General features: G+C 42.1%; 1 protein-coding gene across 2 annotated transcripts in view; it reads left to right on the top strand.

The window, feature by feature from the left end:
* Positions 1–3,800: 3,800 nt before the first annotated feature.
* Positions 3,801–24,436, top strand: part of PIP4K2A (phosphatidylinositol-5-phosphate 4-kinase type 2 alpha) — a 127,352-nt gene continuing 106,716 nt past the window's right edge. Inside the window, exon 1 of one of the 2 annotated variants that reach the window (XM_074324890.1) lies at positions 3,801–4,243. In XM_074324890.1, the coding sequence (XP_074180991.1) occupies positions 4,100–4,243 (144 nt within the window). In that variant the 5' untranslated portion in view covers positions 3,801–4,099. The remainder of the gene's footprint in view (positions 4,244–24,436) is intronic. The other variant, XM_074324889.1, reaches the window with a different exon arrangement.

Raw genomic sequence — 24,436 nt, 5'->3', positions numbered from 1 at the left:
CAGCTGGTGCCAAAACACAGCCAGTCCAGGTGGGGTTTGGACAATAAAGATACTGAGAACTCTCAGATGGCAAGCTGTGTTCCATCACGTCCACAAGTCCTCCACACCCTCCTCCCCCCGCAAAAGTGACTCACATGTCACAGTTGAATTCTTGGATTCTACTTATTGCATTTTGGCTGAGTTTGACTGTATATGCACTGTAATTATGTTCTTCTAAAATAATATCATTTCGAATGGCAAGGCTCAGGATGACACTACAGAAGACTGAATGGAATTGTCCCACATCTTGCTCTGATCTCATAGAGCAATGAAAAGCACAAAAGCTCCAAATATCACCAAGGAAATTACTGAATATCTCATCTCAAGGAAGAGTTCTAATTGGAATTGTTCAATTGAGGATGTATTTTTTGAAGAAAAGGGTAATAAAATAAAAAACAGAGCATCCACCCTACTTCCACCTCCATTTCTGGTAGTACAATCCTTAGTCAACATAACACTTTCACCATACTCTTCTAGGATAGTAAATAAAGTTGGTTACAGTACAAGAAAGTAAAACATAAATAAATAAATAAATAAATAAATAAATAAATAAATAAATAAACCCAAAACAGTAACCACAAGCAGAAACAAGTCAGTATTGGGAGGCTTTCAATCTTCCTGACATTTCCTTCCTTCTTCCTGGTGTACTTGGCTACTGGAGCATTTCTTGCAGCTGTGATGGCCTCAGCACCTGGATGAACAGCCCAACAAACCAGACACAAAGGGGTGGGAACAACTGGGTGAGACGACCACATGCCCTTCCTGAGATGGAATGTCCTTTCTCTTCTTTCTCTAGCCAGGCCTCTCACCAAGACCCTTGTTGAATGCTGGCGGTTGGGGTTCTTCAACCCTTGACAACGTAAGCAGCCTGAATTAAGTGCTGAACTTAGGACATAGGCATCGTTTTATCATCACACAAACTCCAAAGGAAAACAGTAATCAAACAGCTAGACTGCTAAATCCACACAGTATTTAATCCTCAAGTTTAAATGTTATGTCTAACCTAACCTAATTTCCCAGTATAGTATTCTGAATGGAACTTTGCACAAACATTTCATGGGTGTGGAATCTTTGTGTACAACTTTATCATCTGTGCTATGAGACAGGGAGTTCATTGGTAGGATGTAGAGTTAAATACAACATGGATCTTGCCTTCAGAGAGCTTATTGTCGTCCCACAAGTCAGGAAATCACGTATATTTCTCTAGATCTCAGTTGTCTTATGTATATAATTTGAGAACTGGATCAGGTACTTTTTGAGTTCACTTCTGTGACTTTCGGGCTCCTGCATCGTACACACCCTCTGCAGAACTCAAAGTTAATGTGAAAGGTCATTGGCAAAATCATTTAATGACCTACTCATGAGTGGCATTAAAATCACCAAAAATTCTGTCCCTTAACAATGCTGTATTATATTCTTGAAAATTGCTAAGAAAATATATCTTTAATGTTTCTCTCTCTCTCTCTCTCTCTCTCTCTCTCTCTCACACACACACACACACACACACACACACAGTAATTATGTGTGATGGAGGTGTTAACTAACCTTATTGTGGTAATCATTTCACAATATAAACTGTATCAAATCATCAGGTTGTACACTTTAAACTTACCCAATGTTATATGTCAATTATATCTCAATAAAGCTGAAAAACTATCTGCCCTTTAAAAGTAACAAGTCTTCTCATTACTATCTCAAAATATCACATGGATTTTCATTTCCATGCCTATGCCTCTGTCTGTCCCTAACGGAGGTGACACCTTGTGCCTCCATCCATAGTTTGCTGCCCTCCTATGTGAAGCCTTATCTGACAGTGAGTGTCCACAAGCATCCATCTCCTTTTCCTGTGGGTTCACTTAACACTTTGTCATTGCTGTATACAGTTTTATTAGCATTCACAGCAAGCCCATTGTCTTGCATTATTAAAATATGATTAAGTTCAATAGAGCTGTTATGGAACAAATAAAGTGCTATGGAAACACTGAAGGGAACAGATTAATTTCAACTAGAAGGACTGGGAGATGGGAGGAAGCAACGGAGAAGAGATAATATTTGAGGACAATTGTTTTCAAGGACAGGACCTGGTAAAAGGTTGATGTGGAGTGGTGATGAGAGGTATAATCAATGCTGATTATAAGCGTTCAAGCTTGGGTCAATGAAAATTTGTTAAACAAATGAACTTCTAGCTGGGATAGCTGAGTGATATGAATGCCATTTCCAATATAGTAGAAAAATGAAGCAACATATATGACGGAGGAGGAGGTCGAACTTGATTTTAGACACTTTTAAAAGGTGCTTGTGAATAATTGATGTAGAGCTATTCAACCAGGCACTTCTCTGAGGGCGGGGGAGAGTGTATGAGTTATTGGCAAGTATTCTACATTATATCTTGTCTGTACATAGTGCTTTATGATTTTCAAAGGGCTTTTCAGAGCTATTGTCTACTGTTGATTTTGATTCTAACAACCTATGAAGTGGTTAGAGCAGGATTATAATTACCAGGCCCAAAGTAGTCCCCACAGTGACAACTGTGACTATCCTACTGTTAACACAAATAAACCCCTGAAGTTCAGAGAGGTTAACTGCTTTGCTCAAATAAGTGGGAGAACAGTGGAACCCCATGTTCTCACTATATATTTAAGGTTTATTTTTTAACCCCTAAGAGTGGTGATGGTTGATGCTGGGGGTTGGGGGGCAGATATCATTTTGGACAATAGTCTGAAGAGGGAAAGAACATAAGGACTTTGTGGCAACCCTTATGTTTTCAGAAGAAAGAAAAAAGAGGAGCAAATGAAGGTGACCACATGACTTGTCACTCCCCAACCCCATGAGACCTAGGTCCTTAAGGATTAAGGGTCTGTCATCCTTTGTCTGACAGAAGGAAGCAGATTTCCAAGTGCACAGTAGGTCTGCACTATATTTGAGTGGAGTAATAATGGCAATAGATAACATGTTTGTCCAGTGGGCTGTGTCAGGGTAGGTACATAGAACAGGATGACATACTTTGAATGGCAGCTTCCTGAGGTGGACCGGGTATGGCCAGCATGAAGAAGGGCTAAATAGTTGTACATAGATAAGACAATGAACAGTTTTCCAGGGAAGGTGAGTGGAATGGAGAAAAGGAAGGGATGTAAGGAACACAGTGGCGGGTTTGAAGTAGAAGGTGCAGTTTAGGGCATAATTCTCCTGGCCAAACCAAGGAATCCAGGGTCCTGCCTAGGGAGGAGCTGGTGGTGGGAATGACAGGCCCTTCGGAGACTGTGGGAAGGCCCAAGCCTAGGGTCCGAAAGGACCGACGGTTAAAGGCACAACAGGATTAAGTTCATTTCCAGGCCACTTTGGGAGGTGGCCAACGATGTGCCCAGGTCCTTTCCTCGGTGCTAGGGAAGCCCTGGTCTGCATGCAGCACTTCGAGTCTCACTAGCTCTCCCGACTCTTGGCACCCGCAAGCGGCGGTTCTCTGAGCCTCCTTCTTTCGCCTGACCTCCGTCTCTGGATGCTCCCCATCCTTCCCTCTTTCCTCTCTGGGGAGCAGAAGAGGATGCCTTGCGGGAGTCCTCACGCTCCCCGCGCCGCACACCCACCCCGCGGCCTCCTCAGCGGGCCGGGAGCGGCCACCCGAGCTCGGCTGTGCACAACGGGCCCCGCCGCCGCGGAACCGGAGCCGGAGCGCCAAGACGCTTCTTAACGGTCCCACGACCGACCGCGCCCCGCCTGGCGGCGCCGCGGCAGCTGACAGCCCGCCCCCTGCGTCATGACGCCAGCGCCCAACGCGGAAGCCGCTCGCGGCGCGCCTGGTCCAGCCGCGGGCTGAGCGCGGAGCCGCGGCGGGCGCAGGATCCAGCTCGCGGTCCCAGCACGCGCCGCGCAGCCTCTGTCTCCAGCCGGACAGAGCGGGCAGGGCGAGCGCAGTGGGGCCGAGCGCGCCCGCGGGCGGAGCGGGGCACGGCGCCTTGGGGACGCCGCCGGGGGGATGCGGCTGCCTCCCCCGGCGGGCGAGTAGAGAGGGCGGGTCCCCGGCCTCGGGAGCGCGGCGGTGGAGGGGACAGAGGCGGCGGCCATGGCGACCCCCGGCAACCTGGGGTCCTCCGTGCTGGCGAGCAAGACCAAGACCAAGAAGAAGCACTTCGTAGCGCAGAAAGTGAAGCTCTTTCGGGCCAGCGATCCGCTGCTCAGCGTCCTGATGTGGGGCGTAAACCACTCGGTAAGGGCTCGGGCTGCGGCGCGCACTCCCTTTCCTCCTCCTGCTCCTCTTCCTCCTCGCTCCCTTCCTCCTCCTGCTGCAGCTCCTGCGGGACTGGGAGCCTGAACGGGGCCCCGGCCCTCCGGCTGCTCGCCCTCCGGGGCTGCCCTCCTTCCGCGGCGCCTTGGTCACCCCACCCCGTGCGCACGCCCGCCTCTACGGGCCGCCCGGGCGCCACTTGGACCCCATTTGCACCTAGGTCCGGATGCAGGACAAGGGGTTCCATCTGTGTTTGAGCCCTGCAGCCGGTACCAGTGTCGCCCCCCACCCTCCGTCCGTCCGCCGGTCGGTCTGTCACCGCAGCCGGGGAACTGGGAAGTTTGTGCGGGCACGGCTCGCGGGGCTGTCAAGCCTCGGCGGGGGCTGCTGGGGTCAGAGTCCTGGCAATCGCTCCCTTATGCGGGGGGCGGCGGGGCGACCCGTTCCTCCGCCAGCCGGCAGGTGTACCTGCCAGAGGCTAGGAGCGTCCTGAGCCTCCCCGCGGGGGAACGTGGGTGAGAATACTGGAGATCGGGGAGATCTGGACAGCGGCTTTAGTGCTTAGGTCGTTTTTTCCTTTAAAGGCGATTTTATGGGACACAGGAATCTCTCTGACAAAGAAAAGCCAATATAAATATGGCACTGGGGTTTAGCATCTTCCTCTGCTCCTCTTCCGCATCACCCTGCCGCTGTGCTGGCTGGAGAGCTGCTCCGCGGGGAGGCTTCCTCCCCACACCTCCTCCCCCACCTTGGGAGCCTGGCCGAAGTCACATACTGCGGAAGGGCGGCCTGGGGATGACCGCAGGAGGGGGTCTCGGCGGGCGCGATGGAAGGACGTCTTGAGTTGACCGCACCGGTTCTGGGGCTTCTTTAAAAGGCCGGGAGGAGAATGCTTGGAAAGGTTAGCTTAACGCACAGCCAGAGGTGGTGGAAGATGCGCCGCTGCGGGCTCTGCGGACTGCGGTTTGAGGGTCTCAAATAGCCTCCTGCTGACCTTACAGCGAGAAACTCCTGCAGCTTTAATCGCCCTAGGATCTGGAAACATGATAGGAGCTGTTGGCTGAGCCATGAAAGTTTAAATGAGCTTGTGAATTTTGACCATGACCTTACCCACTGCAGTCAGTTAGCATGTAAGCTTGCTTTCTGTACTTTTGATATCAGTAGATGTCTGTGTGCCCTTTTCAACATAATAAAGTGACAGAAAACTATGCTCGTTTTTAAAAGAGCATTCTGAATTTAATGAAGTTGTTTAAAATGGCTCAAAAGCATCATACTTGTATTTTTCTTTCCCAAGCTGAGCTAGGGAAAAGGTGAAACACTATCAGGATTGATTATGTTTGCATGGAGTGACAATTTTTTAAGAAGATTGAGGACTAATTATTTCTATCACTCTAATGCCTGATCCATTTAAGTTTATTTTAACTTCCTGACAATCCTAATTTAGCAATTAGGAATGTAAGCTTTCACAATAGCATACATTACTGCACCAAAACTCTCCTAAGTTTTATTACAGTATGTAAAAGGAAAACTTTCCTATGTACTAAGTCTACAATTTAGAGTTATGTCTACTTCTGTTAAACTTTTTTTAAAGTTATTTCTGTTGTGAGTTACTTTTTTTTCAATTAATGTTGTTAGTTCTGTATTTATGGGTACTTTTATCTCCTTTGGAGTTCTGGTGTTTTGGTCAGGAGAGTGTTTATGTCTGAGGGTTTAATCTGGTAAACTAGTGTCAACAATATACTGCTGAAAAAGAGTGCTCTCTGGGAATTAGTCTAAATTCCAGTTTACTTTAGAAAAATCTTGTAATTGTGCATGTTGTACTGTAGCCGCTTATGTTGGTACTTTATATTTATGAATTGCTACATTTGTTTTAGATTTTTTTGCCAATTGGAAGTATTTTGAAACTACTTAAGGCTTATGTAAGTAATGTTTACTTTGAAGATAGTGCATTGTGTGTTATTTTCGTTTGCTTTCAAGAAAAGTTAGCAATTCTAAGTATAGTCATCCAGAGAAGTCAAGTTTCCATAGTATGCAATGTAACCATGTTATTCATTCAACAAATATATGTAAGGCCACAAAAAAGTGCCACCCACTGTGCAAATATTGCTAAAAACGCCTCTCATATTTTTGGCCAAATATGTTTGAGGGCTCTGAGAAAAGTCTATTTCACAGCCTACTTTTTCAAAATGTCTATTTTATTTATTATTTTTTGAAAAAAAAAAGAAAGGAAGTGTGTATAAAGATGAAATCTAAGCATTTTAGATGACGTGTTTCTGGCTGATTTCAGTTTAGGCAACACAGTCTAATGTTAGATAAATGTTTTTATATGCCCTTGTGTGCACCCAAGTCCGTAGTATATAATATGAGAATAAATAGGTCTGCACTATTAAGAAGGAGCAAGCATGATGTTGTGTATGAATGGGGACATTTGAGAAAGCATAGCAGAGAAGGATCAGGTCATTCAAATCAAGAATCTTTTCTACATTTCTAATGTGATCAGAATTAATGGGAAAAGATTTGTTATGAGTATAGCAATTTAATGCTTTTAAAATTCATTTGGATTTGTCTTAAGATCATTTAGAAATAGCCATACTTTTGAAGCACTAAAAGGGAACTGCTAATTTGTTTTATCATGTAGGCATCTTCTACGGGTATTGGGAACCTTCTGCATACTATGGTAAAATACTAATTCTTTCTCTAATTCTGTTGACCTTGGGCATATTAGCTAGTGTTGCATCAATGTTTGCATCTGTGAAGTAACGTGGTTGGACTGGATGATTTCCAAGTTGTTTGTAACTTCAAGATTCAACCGTTTTTAGAGTTTACTAGGTTCATAGCATTATTAGGATGCACTGACTAGTAATAGTAATAGTATGTAACACAGGTTGCATGCTGTTACAACCTTGCCAGTGCAGCAGCATTCAAGGCCATGACTAGAGGGAAGGAAATCCGAGGTGACTGTGAGAGATGTGTGAACTACGAGATTGTTGGATTGATTGTAGTTGGACTGCATTGCAGTCTATTAAGTTGAAGTCTATCTGATTGAAGTATAAAAACTTGCAATTAAGGTAGGAATTTTCAAGTCCATTGTGGCGGTAATTCTCAATAAGAATAATCCTGACTTTGTGTGGTTAATTTGATATGTTACTGCTTTCTAACTTAAAATACCCATCAGTGAATGGATCACTGCCAATTTTTAAGTATTTTAAGCAGAGACTCTAATTGAATACATAAAGGAAAAGACAATTTAAGAAGGCAATTTTGTCTTGTTACATTTGAAATTAAACTAAAAATGATCAGGCAGTTAGCTTCTTAAAATTATATTTTAATAGTGTGTAGAGCATGTAGAATGATCTGAGCCAAGACTTGTTTTAAACAGCTATTCTAAGAGATTTTTATGCAGAGTGACATGTGAGCCTTTTAGAAATTATATTTAAAAACCTATTTAAATATCTAGAGGAAGACATTATCTCTATAGAAAAAAAAATTAAAGGATATAAAACTTGTTTAAAACAAATATAGAATTGAGAACCAACTATTATCTTTTGGTTATAAGCCGTAGAAACACAAACGAGTTTTGGCAAAAATTTTAACTATGTGGAAGATTTTGGAGGGCTATCACTGAGGGAGTTAGGATTGGGAAGGACACCGGAGAAGAACATGAATAGGGCTTCCAGAACTTTTGGATCTGGGTGCTTGGGTGCTGTTGGGACTTTTCTGATCTTTTTGGCTTTATTCTTGCTCATAGCAGACAGGTTTCCTCCACAGGGCAGGGAACCATTGTTTCCTGAATTTCACATTTTGTACTTTCTGCCCTCCAAAAGGGACTTTCTGTCTCATATTCAGTTATAAAAATCCCACGGAAGAATTCTGACTGGGCTGGCTTAGGTCATTCGTTGCCTTCCCCTGGATGGAGCCTTTATAAAAAGGTGACAGCTCCTGCCTGTTGGAGTTGGGGGGGAAACAGTTCCCAAAAGAAGGGAAAGGGCCTGGACGGGGAGTTTCAGGCAGGTATCTGTCCTAGTACTCGAGGTTTTTGTTTATCTTGGTGTTGTGTACCGCATTTTGTGTTTTACCTAAGATGTGGTTTTCTGGGTAGAGTATTCATAGCTTTTGTTACATTCTCAAGGTCCAGGACTTGAAATAGGTAAATACTGTATTGGAAAAATAGTGATGTATTTTAGGTTTGTGGGTTCATAATCAGGCATTGGAAAAGATAAAAGAAAACCAGGGTTAAAAATGAAATATAGGACTATGAAATATTGACTGAACAGAATATAGTAAGGTAATTAAAATCATAATTAGCTAGACATTAAATGAAACTCATTGAGTAGACCCCAACTAATCGTTTATTCAAGAACGAGTCTCACATTATTTTGTTTCCTTCCCTTTTTAGAGGGCAGTAGAATGCCAAGCGGACATACACAAAGTTTTTTATCTGGGAAATAGTTTCATAAGCCCTAAAATTTGGGCTAATAGCCTGACAACAGAATACATTTTCTTCTCATACACCTTAGAGTAAACTTAGAGTATTTAGAATGATACCCACGGCAGGACAGTGATTTCTCTTTCTATAGTAGTGTTGTCTGTTATGCCTTTCAAAAGATTTTCAACAAGAATTGTGATAAACAAAGTCTACCTTAAGCTGATTAGAAAATACAGTCAATCAGAGTAATTCATTTTACCAATACATCCTTTGAAATATAAATTTTGGAACTGAAAGGAATTGGTGGAATTTGGCAAAATGGTTTCGGCTCAGATAGATTAGGTTCAAATCCTGCCCCATCATTTATGGGCTCTTTGAGCAGATAGATGATTTAGCCATTTGAGCCCCAATGTACTCTTTCTTAGATGATGATTGCCTGACAGGATTATTCTGAGGGTTGAGTAAGATTATGTATTTGAAGCCCAGCACTGTTATTAGCACATAATAAGGATTCAGTAGTTGATACCTAGAAATGATCAGATTCAGAAGCAGTTAGGCTGATAGCATATTAATAAACACTAGACAAGTGCTTCTCAAAATTGAATGTGTATATGAATCACTTGGGGACATTTTGAAAGTGCAGATTCTGACTCAGGTATGGGGTGAGTCCTGAGAGTCTGTATTTATCACGCTCTTAGGTGGGTGCTGCTTGTCCCGGGCTGCACTTCGAGTAGCAAGAGAGTAGAAGGAATGGAATGTTCGGGATTTGTGCCCTGACTGTGTGTGATGAATCCTTGGAAGAAGGGTGGCCCTGTGAGAGTTAGGAAAGTTAGGAGAAGGAATTGTGTGTTAAAAAGGATATATATACATATTTTTAATTCAACAAGTGTTGGATGATAGTGAGTGGGCAGTGCCCACCTGTGTGGTGTTGGAAGGTGGGATTAGCGCTCTGGAGCAAGGTTAGCACGGGGAGGGAGAACTGAGAATTGTCCATGCAGGATTGGTAAGCGTGGGGGTAGATTAGAGCTCTGAGGGAGAAGTTGGGACACTGGGGCACTTGCTTTGAGGGAAGGAGCAAGGAAGAAGAAACAAAGCAGGAGGACACTCAGCAAGAAGACCAGTAGAATTGGATGCTTCGGAGATAACGATGGCCCTGGATGTACGTTTTTGAGATAGTGGTTCATTGGGTGTGTGTGTGTGTGTGTGTGTGTGTGTGTTTGTGTACTGTGTGTGTGGGTGTACAGTGTGTAAGCTTAAAGATCGAAGGTGTGAATGAGTGAAAGTAGAGGCAGCCTCTCTTTAGAAGGTTAGAAGTAGAAGGAAGGTGAAAGATGCTATTTTATTTAGAAATACCGACATAGTTTCCTTGATGCCATCTCTGCCTTTCCATTCTCACCGCTACCAATCCTAACCAGATTTATTTCTCTCTTTCTGTTATATTATAGATACATCTTAGCTTTTTTCCCTGTCTCTAGTTTTATGCACATTTCCATTTTTGTCATGGACCCCTATGACAGTCCAGTGAAGACTATGGACCCCTTCTTAGAATAATGTTTTTGAACAAATAAATGGAAATACGTAGGGTACATACTACCAAGCTCTCTGATCCTCTAGCTCTATCCATGGGCCGCTTGAAGGTTCGTGGAGCCCAGTGAAGGCAGGGTGGGAAATGGGAGAGCACACAGTGGCCGGGAACACTGCACAGGTTGGGTTAACGCCCTGCTGAGGTCACAGTGCTTGCTGGTGGTGTGATTCAAACCTGTACCCTTACTCATCGAGCTGTGCTGCCTGGGCAGCCCTGCGAGTTATTAATTTCATTGTGATACTTTCTTTCCTTAGTCTTAAAACCTTTGACAGAGTACAGTGGTCCCCTCCTTATCTGTGGGGGATATGTTCCAAGACCCCCAGTGGGTACCTGAAGCATGGATACTACCGAGCCCTATATGTACTATTTAATTTATAAATCAGTCACAGTAAGAGATTAACAACAGTAATGAATAATAAAAGAGAACAATTAAAACAATGTACTGTAATAAATGTTATGTGAATGTGCCCCCCCCCCCCCATCTCCCCATCCCACCTCTCCTACTTAACCCATCTGATGGCTACTAAGTGACTAACTGGCAGGTAGGGGATGTGCTAGTCAGGCATGATTCACGTCCTAGGCGGGATGGAGCGCAAGGTGAGAGGTTTCATCACATTACTCAGAACAGTGTACGATATAGAACTTTCGAATTTTTTATCTCTGGAATGTTCCATTTAGTATTTTTGGACTGCTGTTGACCACAGGTACTGATACCATGGAAAGTGAAACTGCAGATAAGTGGTGACTACTGTATTAGCTACTAATATGGAGAAAAACTGTTTGAAAACATTGTTTTTCTTTTACAGAAAGAAAACCATTGCTTATGTTCAAAGAATGTAGGAAGAGAGACCATATATATGTAAAATTTATTCATGAAAAATGTAGGGAGTTTTAAAATAGTAATGTACTTAAAGATAAGCCTTTTATATTTAAAGTAAGTCTTTATAGTGTCTCATCTGTCTGCAGTGGTTTAGAACTTGCACTGGTTGGTTGGCTGTGTGACCTCGGGCAAGTCATTTAGCTTCTGTTTCTCAGTTCCTTTTTTTTATAAAAGGAGATAAAAAGTAGTACCTTTTATAGAGATTTGATATGTGGATTAAATAAGTCGGTACTTGTAAGATACCTAAAGAGTTGCTGGCATATGTTAACACATTGCATACGGCGGTGTTTAAATCCCTCATGAAGATTCTCGTGATCCGTACGCAACGTGTTAAGTTTGTAGTAAATGTTAAGCTGTTACTATTTTTAAAAAATATTTTAAATGATAAAACATGTTAAATTAATTGTTACATTATCCTGGTTCATAAATATAAAGTCCCCATTGCACTTGGCATACTTGTACATCTTTGAGTTACAAATTAGTCACTTTGGAATTATCGTTGTGTCCTTGCTTGAATTTCTGAATCTCTTTGGTTATAATGTTCTTTATTGTATCTTTAATGCTTCCACTAGTGATCACATTGTTTGAAGTGTCAAAAATTTAATTCATAGTCATTAGTTTCAAGTGATGTCAGCTATCGATTTGATATTTTACTTTTTTTTTTTTAATGATAAGAGAAACTGTGCAAGACGCTTGGGATGCAAAATGAATATATTGTAGGCCCTGCCCGCAAATAGCTTATAAAGGCAGGGGACACAGACATATGTATAAATAGCTATCGGGAATGGTGGGGGTATTCAGTAGCGTGGTCAGAGTATAAACCTCATGAGGAAGACATTTGAGCACGGGGATAATGGGGATGAGGGGTAGGCATGAGGATCTCTGGGGGAAGTGCATTTTAGGCAGAGAGGATGGCTGGTGCTGGCTTGGCATGTGTAGGAAGCTGCAAGGAAGCCTGTGTAGCTAGAGCAGAGTGAGAAAGGGGGAGAGTGATGGGAAACGGGATTGGGGAGTGGATCATGATTATTTCTCCCAGGACTCTTGGAGCAGGGTTCAAGAGGAGCTGACATTGATGGCCTTGAAGATGGAGTAGGATCTCCTGGTTGGAAAGGCATGTATGGCCAAGGGGACCACACTGGCAAAGTAAGCAGACCGAGTGCAGAATGGTGAGAGATCTGGTATGGCCACTCACTCAAGTGTAATCCACAGAATGATAACATCAGCCATCACCCAGGAGCCTGTTAGAAATGTGGAATTATGGGCCTTTGTGCACACATGGAACAGAATGTTCATTTTATTAAGACAGGTGATTTGTAAGCGAATTCCAGTTTAGGAAGTACTGGCTAGGGTAAATCTTTGGTTTCAAACCCTGGGGTTCCTTGCAGGTGCCTTAGAGGCTGAGGGAAGGGGACCGAGCTGGTGGGGGAAATTGAGCCCCTGCCTCATCGTCACCCAGAGCAGCTCCTTTTGTCCTCTCCTCCTTCCTCTCCTCCTCCTTCTTCCTCTCCTCTCTTCTTCCTCCTCCCCTTCCTCCTTCTGCCTCCTCTTCTTCTCACTGAATACATACTGTATATATCCAGGGGAAAATACGTACATGGGCAAAAAGGTTCTGCAGCCAAGACTACTGAAAACCACAGAGGTAACTGGTGGGAATGTTAGGAGATGGCTGAAAAAGTAGTTGGAGGCCAGATTAGAACGGTTGAGCAGCTGATGTTTGCCAGAGAAACACGTAACAGCGGTTCTGGCAAGGGCCACTTTTAAATTTACCGTAACTCTCAAGTAGTACTCAACCCTGAAATTTTACTCTCAGCGTGTTCTCTGCTGTTTGAAACTTTCTTACCATTTCCTCTCCTTAAACTTCCCTTTAGCGGTTTGTCCCTTTGCCCTCCCCACAGCTGGTAATCTTTAGCTTTAGAAAACATTGAACAAATAGAAGCCATCAACTTCTATGCTTCACCCAGTCTACCAACTTTTGGATGGCTGAATCCATCAACCTTCACACAGGCTGGAGGGCGCACTGTCTGGTTTGGTAGCCTCTACTACTCACACATGGCTATTTAAATGTCGTTTAATTAAAATGAAATCTTAAAATTCAGTCTCGTATCAAGTGCTCAGTAGCCACATGTGAGTGGTGGCTACTGTATTGGACAATGTGGGTATAGACTTTTGTAGCATTTTTGTAGCACTTTCTGTTGGACAGCGCTCTCTGCTCTGGGACTTTCTATCTTGAAAACAAAATAGCCACCATGAGAAAAATCTCGCCTTTGATGTCACATCTCTCACTGTGGCCTTGTCCACTCTCTGTTCCTTTTTGTGGCAAACATTAAGAAGCCTTGTCTAAAGCTGTCGCCTATTGTCTGTAGGTGCTCTTCTACCTTCACCTGCCATTCTCCGTCTCTTGCTCCAATCTCGCTTTCCTCACCACCACAGCGAGGAAACTGCTCTCTGCGTCACGAACGCTGTTCATGTTCATGCTTTCAAATCCAGGGGTTGCCTTGTTTTGTCAGTTCTTGTTTTCCTTCGGCCTCGCCAGGCACTCCTCATCTTACGTGCCTTATCAGGTTGCTCCTCCTTAGCCAATCTTCAAGTGTTTGAATGCCCCAGGTCTCTGTCCACGGCCTTCTTCTGTAATAGACAGATTTTATTCACCCGAGCTTATTTAGTCTCATCGCTTTTGATATTTCATGCTGATGATTGAGACAGTTCTATCTTCAGCTCTAACTTCCCCACCGGGCTCCATATTTAGTTTCTTGCCGCATATCTTCACTTGAATACCTGCCTAATAGGCATTTCAGAAGTGTCCCAAACAAGAGTTTTAATTTCTTCTCCCCACCCTACCCCACCTCCTGTCATACCCTAAACCAGTTTCTTCCTCATCTCAGCAAACAGACCACGATTTGCCCAGGTACTCAGGCCAAAAACCTAGGAACCAACCTCGACCCCTCCTTTTTCATCAGCACTTTAATTTTTCAGTCCTGAATCTTCATGCGTCTCTTCTCCTGTCTAAATTCTCTTTCTTTAGATCACTGCAGTGCCATCCCTGTATTCATCCTTGCTCTGTTTTAATCCAAATCCTTTGCAGTGGGGGCAGAATGATCTTTCTGAAATGTAAATGATACCATGTCGCTTCTTCAGTGAAAACCTTCCGGTTCCATTGCGAATAAATCCCAAACCCTCAGCTATGGCTTGTAAGGTCTTAGGGGTCTGGCCCCTGCTTCCTTCTTCGCCTGCGGCCCTTACCACTCTCTTCCTGACTTCTTCCTTCCAGCCACTGGTCTTTTTCTGTTCCTTATACAAGCCAACCTCACAGCAGCCACAGAGCTTCTGCATTTACTTTCCTCTTTGGCATGTTCTTCCCTCAGACCTTTGAGTGGCAGCCCCTGCTTGGCACTTCAGTCTGCTGACACGGTTGCCTTTCTGTGGCCTCTCTGAGCCCCTCATTTAAAGTGGCCGCTTCACTCACATATTCCTCTTTTATTTTCCTCTGTGTATGACACTTAACACCTGGAAACTGAGTTGTTGACATATTCATTATTTATCTTCCAACTAGGATGTTGAGTTCCATAGCAGCTGAGACTTTGTCTTATTTACTGCCTACTCCCTGTGCCTAGAACTGTGCTTGTATGTAGCTGGCGCCCAATAAGTGCTGCTGAGTGAATCAGTGGAGCTGGTAGGCCATTAGTGTTTAACTGGTGGATTATGGGCCCTTGCACATTAAATTTTCAACACTGTATAAAATGTAGTTTTGCTGAGATTGAGCAGAGTGTTTAGAGAATTTTGATGAGTAGGTTGTGCAGCGCATTAGAGTGGGGGAAACCTTGCTGCACGTTGGTGATAAGAGGGGTGGGGTAACCGCGAGCCCACGTCAGAGAAAGAGCTATGTTTACAGCCGCGTGCCAGGACCTTTGCCTTGGGAACACGGCAGCGAAGGGTCAGAAAGGAAACCCCTCACTGTAGAAAAGCTCCAGGTGAACCGTGTGAAGACGACGAGTGTGTTTCTGAACAATCTGAGACGTTATTATATAGAAGAGTATGCACTGCAGTGCCATTTCTGGTTTATTCTGTGTAGTTCGGATCTTTTAATGGTTTCAGTTATGCCTCTACCAATTCTAATATTCAGAAGTGTGCCAGAAGTGAAATGTAAGATGTTTTGAACATTGTAAGAATAGTGATAATCCCAGTATCTCAAATCTTTGTGGGTCTCTTTCGATCATGTTATGTTTCCGCTGGTTCTTAATCATGGGGCCTCGTTTTCATACTTCCCTTGGTTGTTTTTGGCTAAGAGCGTCTCACTTCCCTTGGACAATTATTTAGGAACAATTATTTGGGGACAGTTTTTTTAGTCTTAGGGTGACAGTGTGTCCCTCTAGAGAGAACTGTTGTTGCCAGGTGGCCAGGGCTGCAGCAGATCAAGGCCATTTTAAACTAGGCTCACAGCTTGGAATTTTTGGACCTCCTGGTGATACAAATTTGGGCTGCAGTCCCCTTGGGGTGGAATGGTTTATTTTTGGTTCACCTTTACCCTGAAGGTATGACCCATGTGGGTCACAGCTCTAATGGAGAAAGAGTTTCCTATTAAAGGGCCTCTGGCATTTTTCAGGGACCTGCCAAACCTTTCTTCAGGTGCCATAATGCTCACTGTCTTCTATTTTTAGGGTTTTATTCGTTTTCTTTTTTCACTTATTTCTGTTGAAATTACTTTTTCTTTTAGGCTTGGTTATTTAGGATTAGAATCATAGCTGCAAGTTGGGACACCTCAACATTCAGAGCTTAGTGTTATTTGTCATTGTAATAAACATACTTTGCTTTTGTTTCCTCACCCTGGACTTTGAGGAAGGTATTCCATATTAATTAACCCAAGGATGACCTCTGGCATGGCATATCACATAACCTGCACAAAGGGACCTGGGTGGGGGCTGAAATTAGCATTGCCACCTGCACGCGATGGCAAGGGTGGCATTAGCCAGAGACAGACCCCTTTTTTGTCATTTCCTGCACAGAGGCAGCTCGTTTTCCGATGTGCACAGAGGTACCCTGTGTGCTAGCAGCTGCCCTGCTTTGCCTTGCTTTTCTGAGTCATGCATCCAAAATTTCTCATGTCAGGTTCCTAAGTGTTGGTATCCTTGAGGCAGCTTTCAAGTGGTGTTTATACTGGAAAGAAAAAGTGGGGTTTACAAAGGTACAGATTTTAATCTGCTTTAAGAAATGCGTAATTATGTGGTCTTTTCTGCTACATGCATGCTTCTGTAATGCAAATTAGTCCACACAAGACTGCTAACTAGGGGATGATGGCATATGATGGCAGTTGGTCCAGACAGGATTTTCCTTGAACACGGCTGTTTGGTGCATCCAGGTCACAGCAGCAGGATGCAAAGTATACAACTTGGCAGAAGGCAGCAGGCCAGGCAGGACAGCGGGGCTGTGCACCTCACCCCCTCACCTTTGTTCTGCCTTTTGACTCAGAGGTACTTGGTGTTGGAAGTACTAATTTCATGGTCTCTCGCATCTTTGTGCATTTTGTCCTCTCTGTAATATATAGCATTATAAATGGAAACATTTGCACTTACAATTTATTTTGCATAACTATATGCACAGACTGGATTCTCCCTGATCCCTGCAAAAACACACAATCATTGTCGTTGTTTTGTTTCCAAGGGTATTAACCAGGTAGAAATAGATACTAGAAGCCTTGCTGACTGAGTCGTCCATAGTCTTAAAAATTTGAAGACGCAGATCTAAGCAAGCAGACTAATTTCTTCATGAGCCCTCTTGAATTTCCTTAATAATCCCCCTCCTGCCTGGCCATGTTGCCCTCCGACTCTCTCATACTCCCAGGTGTCGAGTGTGTTCATACATCTTTCACAAGTCTGCCCTGACTCAAGTTTCCATGTCTCCCAAATTACCTGTCTCACTGTACCTTCTCAAAAATTTCCTCTAGCTTTCTTCTGTGCCCAGAAACCCAAGAAGAAACTTTTCAACTGACCCCTCCCTCATAGAACCCAACTTTAATATGTTTCCCCATAGAAACCAACAGCCAACTTACAAATTTTTGGAACACAACTTTTGGAATACAACCTATTCATAAATTAGATCCTGCTTGCACACAGATGAAAAGTTCAAATGCTTTGGCATAGAAAGAACTGTTCAGAAACAATTATAATAAGCCCATAAGGCACTTGGATTTTTTTGTTTGTTTGTTTCACACTGAGCCAAAGTAGGAGGACAGGAGCAAATTAAGAGACATTTTAATTAAAAAAAAAAAAAAAAAAAGGTTAGGAGAAGCTAGTATATCCCTTTGTCTTACTTTTCTCTTGCAGTTTTGACATCAGATATTCACAAATTGAAAACATGCTGATCAAGATTTGATCCAGTAAATAGCCCTTAGTGAATATTTTTATTCTGTGTTACATGAAACGTCTTTGTTATATTTATTTAGGTGAACTCGAAATATTCATGGTTCAGTGGAATTTAAGTTCTAATAAGTACTGAGGAAAAACGTGTGTGTGTATGTGTGTGTGTGTTAAATTTTCTGTATGGAAAACTCAAAAATATTGACAAATATAGTGAAGAATTACCATAATCATTCTACCCAGAAGCAATCAGTGTTAATATTTTGGTGTGTACCTTTCCAATATCTTTTTTTAAGTGCCTTTGAGGTTATACTGTCTATATATTTCCTCATATTATTATGTATTCTTCATAATGATAATTTTTAATGACTTCCTGATAGTCTAATGAAGTTGTAATAGTCTCTGTATTGGTTCCAGTGTGTTGCTGCCATAGGAGTGCTGCTATCAACATCTCCTTGTATAAAACTTTTTCTTATTTTGGATGATTTCCTTAGAAAAGAGTCCCCTTTTGGGGAATTACTTGATCAGAGGGTTTAAGTATGTTAAGTCTCTCAGTACATGTTGCCAGGTTGATTCTGGAGAGCTGTACCAGTTTTTAACCCCAGCCATGTGGATGAGAGTTCTTTTCCACACCTGCTTTGAGTATTTCTAAGTTGAACAGCAAAGATTGGAATAAAAAGATATGCATTTCTTTATGTATTTTTTGGAGGATGCTTTTAAAACTTATTTAAAGCTCTGTTGAAAGGAATTTTAGGCAGTTCTACAAAAGAGGGTGCATGCTGGGCAGTGTGAGGTGTTGAGTTTGGGTGTTGGGTGCCTGGTGCCATGTAGGCTGTCTGAGGAGTCTGGCCTTTCAGCTGGCCCACTTCCCACAGTTTCTTTCTTTCTTTTGCTTTAGAATCCTCAGGTTCTCAGACACATAAAGCTTGGCAATTTCCTTCTGTCCTTCCCTTCCTTCCTTCCTTCCTTCCTTCCTTCTTTCCTTCCTTCCTTCCTTCCTTCCCTCCTTCCCTCCTTCCCTCCTTCCCTCCTTCCCTCCTTCCCTCCTTCCCTCCTTCCCTCTTTCCCTCCTTCCCTCCCTTCCTCTTTCCCTCAAAATAAAAGCAGCAAGACCAAATATATGCTTTCCTACAAGTCCACAGTCTGGAAATGGGTTGAGATGGAGTAGGACAGCAGTGGTGAGTCAGTGAGGTTGGTGATTTGTCAGGCAGAGTGCACTTGGATTCCAGAAGCAATTCTGTATCCACTCTTTATGGTTGACTCACTTCCACTGGCCATACCCTATGTAACTTAGATTACACCCAACCCAGTAGTGTTTACTGGCAGGCCAAATTCCTCAAATACAAATATACTAGTCAGGAATGTGCAGTTGGTTATCCAGTCTTACTACTTCACATTTGACTTGACTTCTAGATGATTCAGATGAAACTGTTGAGAAAATGTAATGTGACATCCACCGGAGTCCATAGTCAAGAGTGTGTGTGTTTGCTTTTTAAAGGTTGAGTGTTGTCACCCCTCTGTAGTCCTGTTGTTGGCTTGCAGCTTGATTCTGTGTGCTGTTCACTGTGTTATCTGATGTAAATACGTCAGTCACCAGTGCTGACTGTACAAACATTCTACAGTCTGGCGGGGCCACGTACGGGAGGGTGAAGCCTTGTCATGTAACCGAGTGACTGGCTCCTTTTTATTTAGGTAACGTATTCAAAAAGGAGAAAGCAATAGACTTTTCATTTTCAGCAGAAGTAAAGTATATTGTGTCTTTTCATAATATAATAAAATTCCCTACGTTAACATTTAACTGTTTTATATAACATAAAAAGTAACATTTGTCTTTTGCTGAAGAAAAAACTCCTGAGAACATTGAAGAAAATTGGAGGAACAAAGGCAGCAATCTCATAGTTTCTTCTTGCTCCCAGGAAATTGTCTTGCTTACCCCTCGCCCACACATACCCTTAGGAGAGTAACAAGTAGTATGTGAGTGAAGGAGTGACTCCAGAGTTACACCTCTTCCATGTCTTAGATTCCATCTCAAAAAGCATAAAATGTTAGAACCAGATGGTACTTATGATTCTCCCCCCTCCCCCAATCTCTTACTTTATAGGTGAGAAAACAGACACAGAGAGATAAAGAGACAGCCTCAGAGGCCCAGTCAGGATCAGAATTCCGCCTCCCTCTGAGCACCGCTCTCCTGCCTGTGTGGAGCTCATCTCCGGGTGGTGTGCAGATGACCAGCAGCTCCCCAGATGTGATACCCGACTTCCTAAAGACTAATTTCCTTCTCAAATCTCTCTGCTCTCTTATTTTTCTTCCCAAGCACATGGCCTTGAAGAATTATCTTTGTTTTTTTTCTTTCCTTTTTTATCTTAGACACATACTTCGTTTACATGTTATTGAAACGTGAAGGATACTCATAGAGTTTCATTTCCTGAGACGAAGCCTTATAAGTGAATCAAGATGTGGGGTCGAATCACTCTTGGACTCTTTTTAGTGATGAAGATGAAATCTTTAAAATGTGTCTTCTCCAATAGCCTTGGAGACTTTTAACAATAATAACATAGGTAAAATAAAACAGAAAGCAAAAAGGGTAAAAATATCAAGTTGTAAAGAAGGAGAAGGAAGTGTATATTTACTATAAAATTTCACACAGTCTTAGTTCAGGACATTATAATATTTGTATTTGAAACTTAGGTCTGAATTTCTTAGCAGCCATGACAAAGCTGTGATATAAATATGCTTGTCTCATGGGAGGACAAAAACTAGTTTATTTTCACTCCCTGGTCCTGAGGGAAATTTGTTGTGAAGGGGTTTAAACAACCAAGTGAATGGCCCCAGTGGATTAAAACAGGATTGGAATTATTGGCTATGCATACTCTTTATTACTGAGCGCTATAGAAGCCAAAGGCAAAATGTGACACGGGAGTGGGGACTCAGAATGATATAGTCCAAATGCCTTCTCCTAATCTGGCTTTATACTGAAATAAAGCAGAATAAATGATTGCTTCAAGAATCAGTTTTTCCAGTTGGGCTTGGTGAAAAGTTGAGGTTATTATCAGGTGCCTAAAGGATGGATGTATTTTCTGCATCGTTGACTGAAAGAAGATTCATATACTGTAGGTACCTTGGTATGTAGGTGGAGAAGACCATTTCTTTAATGGGTAACATAAGAACCTGACTTGTGGGCTCATCATAGGGAAGAGCTCTGTGTAGGGGAAGCTCATGGGCACGACCTGGGTGTGTCTCAGAAGTGCTCCACGATAATACTCAGTTGAAGCCCCAGATTCTGAACTATTGAGCAGAAAAGACAATGTTTAGGATAAGAAGTAGGTAGCAAGTGCCTACTCTTATAATAGAAGAGTCTAAATAAAGCTTCCATAATATGTTTATTTACAAAGCTTCCATAATATGTTTATTTACAAGTGTATCCTGTTTTATTCCTCAAATCGCCTATGTAGATTTCAGACTATCTTCTATGTCTAAGACACCCACAAGTTGTTGATACGTGGTCCAGATTGACAATGACAAGGAATTTAGTCTTGATTCTAGTTCAAAGACGGTTTCAGCAGCTCTTTCTATTTAGTAATTATTAGAAATGTTATTAACACGTTGCATATGGATCACGAGAATCTTCACCAGGGATTTAAACCCCACCGTACGCAACGTGTTAAGAAAGCTCATTTTTGAGAAGTTAATGTTGTGCTGCTTTGAGTGGTTCGTGAAAGTCGCTTACCTAAGCCATGTGGGTCACGTATTTGCTCAGAGCAGGGCTTCGCTTTCCATCAAGAGCTTACAACTGAAAACAGAGGAAATGAAGTCCAAACATAGCAATAATGGATGGGCCACCTCTTTCTGTTGAATCAGGTTGGGCATACAGAAGCAATGAACAATTTTAAGTGTTAAAGTATTTCTATTTTACACAAATGATGGTGTAAGGACTTATGTTGTATGATGAAAAGTAAGGAGTAAAATTTTTAAAACTCAGTAATAAAAAAATTTTATAAGTACTTCTGCAGGGAAAAAAAACCCCAACATTCTCCTCTTGTATGACAATGCATATACAAAGAAATATGCTGGGATGGAAATCCATAATCCTGAGAAGAGGAGAAGGATCGGGAGGATAAGAATAAATCTGGAGCTTCATCGTATACAGATGTGAAGGAAAAAGATGGTACTGGAAAAGCACTCCAGATTTTTTACCTTTAAGGCCCTGGCAGACAGTGCAGGTCCTCAGGAGGTAAGATGACAAAGGCAAGATGAGGCCAAGGGAAGTTTGGCCAGGGGACGAGCTCTGGGCTCAGCTGAATCACAGCCACCATCCTGAGTGCCATTAGAGTAAAATAGTGTGGCCAAGGGGGCAGTTGCTGTCATTGGGCACAGGTGCAACACAGCAGTGTTGTTTGAGCCTCCCGCATTCTTCAGGCTTCACCGAAGCTATTCAGTTTTCTTCTTTGTAAAAATGGGGATGCTACCACCTCTTCCCCCTCCCTCAGGGTGTTACAGGGGGACCCCATAAGATGATGTACGCTAGAGGATAAGGACGTTTACAACCTTTAGTCCAGCATGGAGCAAGTGCCAGGACGAGGTGGGGTGGGGTGGCGCAAGTAGTAGAAATGTTGGCTTGAGAGCCCCACAGCCAATATATACCCCACTGCTCTTCTGCTTGCATTAAATCCCTTTAATTTTTTCTTTTTAGAGGAAGATAATATATTTATTTATTTATTTTACAATCGAGGCAGCATTGCATAATAAAAAATGGTTGCATTGGAGCCAGATTGAAATTCTACTTAGCCCTTCCATTTGCCTCGGACAAGTAACTTATCCTTTGAATCTCAGTTTTTTCATCTGTAAAATGGGGTTGACATTTATTGTCATGTTGTTAATGAGGACAAAATGAGATAAGGAATCGAAAAGTGTCTGGCATTGTTAATAGTTGTAGTGCACTCAGTAACTGTTAGTTTTTTCCTTCTTCTGTGTTTGTGCTCTTTGAAGAAAAATTCTCTTGAAAGAGGAGATACTTGCGTTTTACATCACCAAGTAAACCTTGCCAATAAAGAAGAAAAAGATGAGTCCGTGTTTTTAAAGACAGACAAAGGGATTTAAAAAAAAATTTTTATTGGGAAATATTGGGGGGCAGTATGTTTTTCCAGGACCCATTAGCTCCAAGTCAAGTCGTCATTTTCAACCTAGTTGTGGAGGGTGCAGCTCACTGGCCCATGAGGGAATTGAACTGGTGACCTTGGTGTCAGGAGCACTGTGCTGTAACTGTAGTTGAGCCAACCAGCCGCCCCCGACAAAGGGATCTTCTGGTGATTCCTTTCTCGAATTTAATTCTTGATTACAGTGGATTATTTTGACATGTGATAAATTATAACAAGCCCAAACCGTTTTCTAGTGGTTGTGGGTATGCGTATATGTGAGGAACTTAATGGAAATAGGAATGCCTCAATTTTTGTAAGTAAAACATTTCGTGCTTTTTAGAGACTGTAGTTTCCCCCCACTTTTCATCATTACTACTAAAGAAATATATAAGTAAATTCTATAAGGTGGTTCTTTGTGTTTGATATCTGAGACTATGTACAGGTTTATTAGATATAATCCTTCATATTAAATCTGTATAGAAACCTGTTCTCTACTGATACTGTATTTTAACTATCTTGGATTATATTATCAATTTCAAATTTTTCCACTCATAATTGCTTTCTTAATGTATTCAGAAATTTTTCTTTTTGAAATTATTTCAAATTGTTTTTATTTTGGTGGGCCCTCTACTCATCTCTAATAAAATATGAACTGTATTCGTTTACAAACTTCAAATTTTGAAATGTTACTAACCAACTTGTTACCATATTCTCCTTTATTCATAGATTAAAACAGAAAGAAGAGCTTGCTTTCTTCAATTATTGATTGGCTCCTCAATCTAGAATAGTGGACAGGAAGAAAACAGTCTTTTTGACACCTACTGATAACACTTTCCAGGTCTCTGAAAGGAACCCAGGCGTTCAGAGTCCTCTCCTTCAGTTCATTTGTGGGGTTTAATTAAGATGTAATATGAATAGAAACAATTGGGAGATTAGATTTCCTTTAGTAGATAAGAACAACTATCTAGGAGTTCAAGTTGTCCAAGGATGCAGTCAGCTGCCTTTGGGAATAATGAGTTTCCTGTTCCTGAAATTATCAGAGTATGTGCTGGGTCAGCATGTTTCAGAGTTTTTTTCCCACAGTGGTAGACAAGATGGATAAACATTCACAAGCAGCGCACACTCCCATGGGCAGGGGTGGGTTTGTGTAGCATTCTTGACACACCAGCTATAGCCCACCCCTCCCCCTCACTCAAGAATGAATGTTGAAGTGAGGGAAAGGGATACTAAGACATTGAATCTACTTACATTCATATATAAAAAGCAAGTTATTCGAAAAAACTATGATTATTGTTGGTATCAAATGACCAAGAACACAGTTGATCACTGAGAATTGCCCAGTTATCAATGTGTGTGACTGGAGTTGACAACTACTGGCCCCAAAGCCTTCAGTTGTGGACGATAGGATCAGGCAGCTTTTCACTTCTTAACCTTGAGACTTTGATTCTATGTCATGACCAAATTTCAAAGGGAACATTTCCTTTTTAATGATTCATCTTCTGAAATTTATTATAGTTGATAATTATGGTTCAGAGAAGTAGAAACTGTGATTCTTACACCCTAGCCCATTCTGCCTATTTAGCAGTAAGTGCTTGACTTCATACCAAATATGAAAAACATTGGGTAAAAAAAAGGAAATCAGTTAAAGAGTATGCTTAGGTACTTTGTTAATAAACTCCTCTTAAAAATTATATGCATATGATCTCTTATGCTATGTAATTATATTTTATAATTTCCATTCCAGAATTATAAGTACTCAAAGCAGAACTACTTTAAGAATCAAAATCCTATTGAAAATG

Source organism: Rhinolophus sinicus, linkage group LG02, assembly GCF_036562045.2.
Source record: "Rhinolophus sinicus isolate RSC01 linkage group LG02, ASM3656204v1, whole genome shotgun sequence".
NCBI lineage: Eukaryota > Metazoa > Chordata > Mammalia > Chiroptera > Rhinolophidae > Rhinolophus > Rhinolophus sinicus.
The sequence above is the reverse complement of the archived record's forward strand: the minus strand, read 5'-3'. Positions and strand labels throughout refer to the sequence as shown.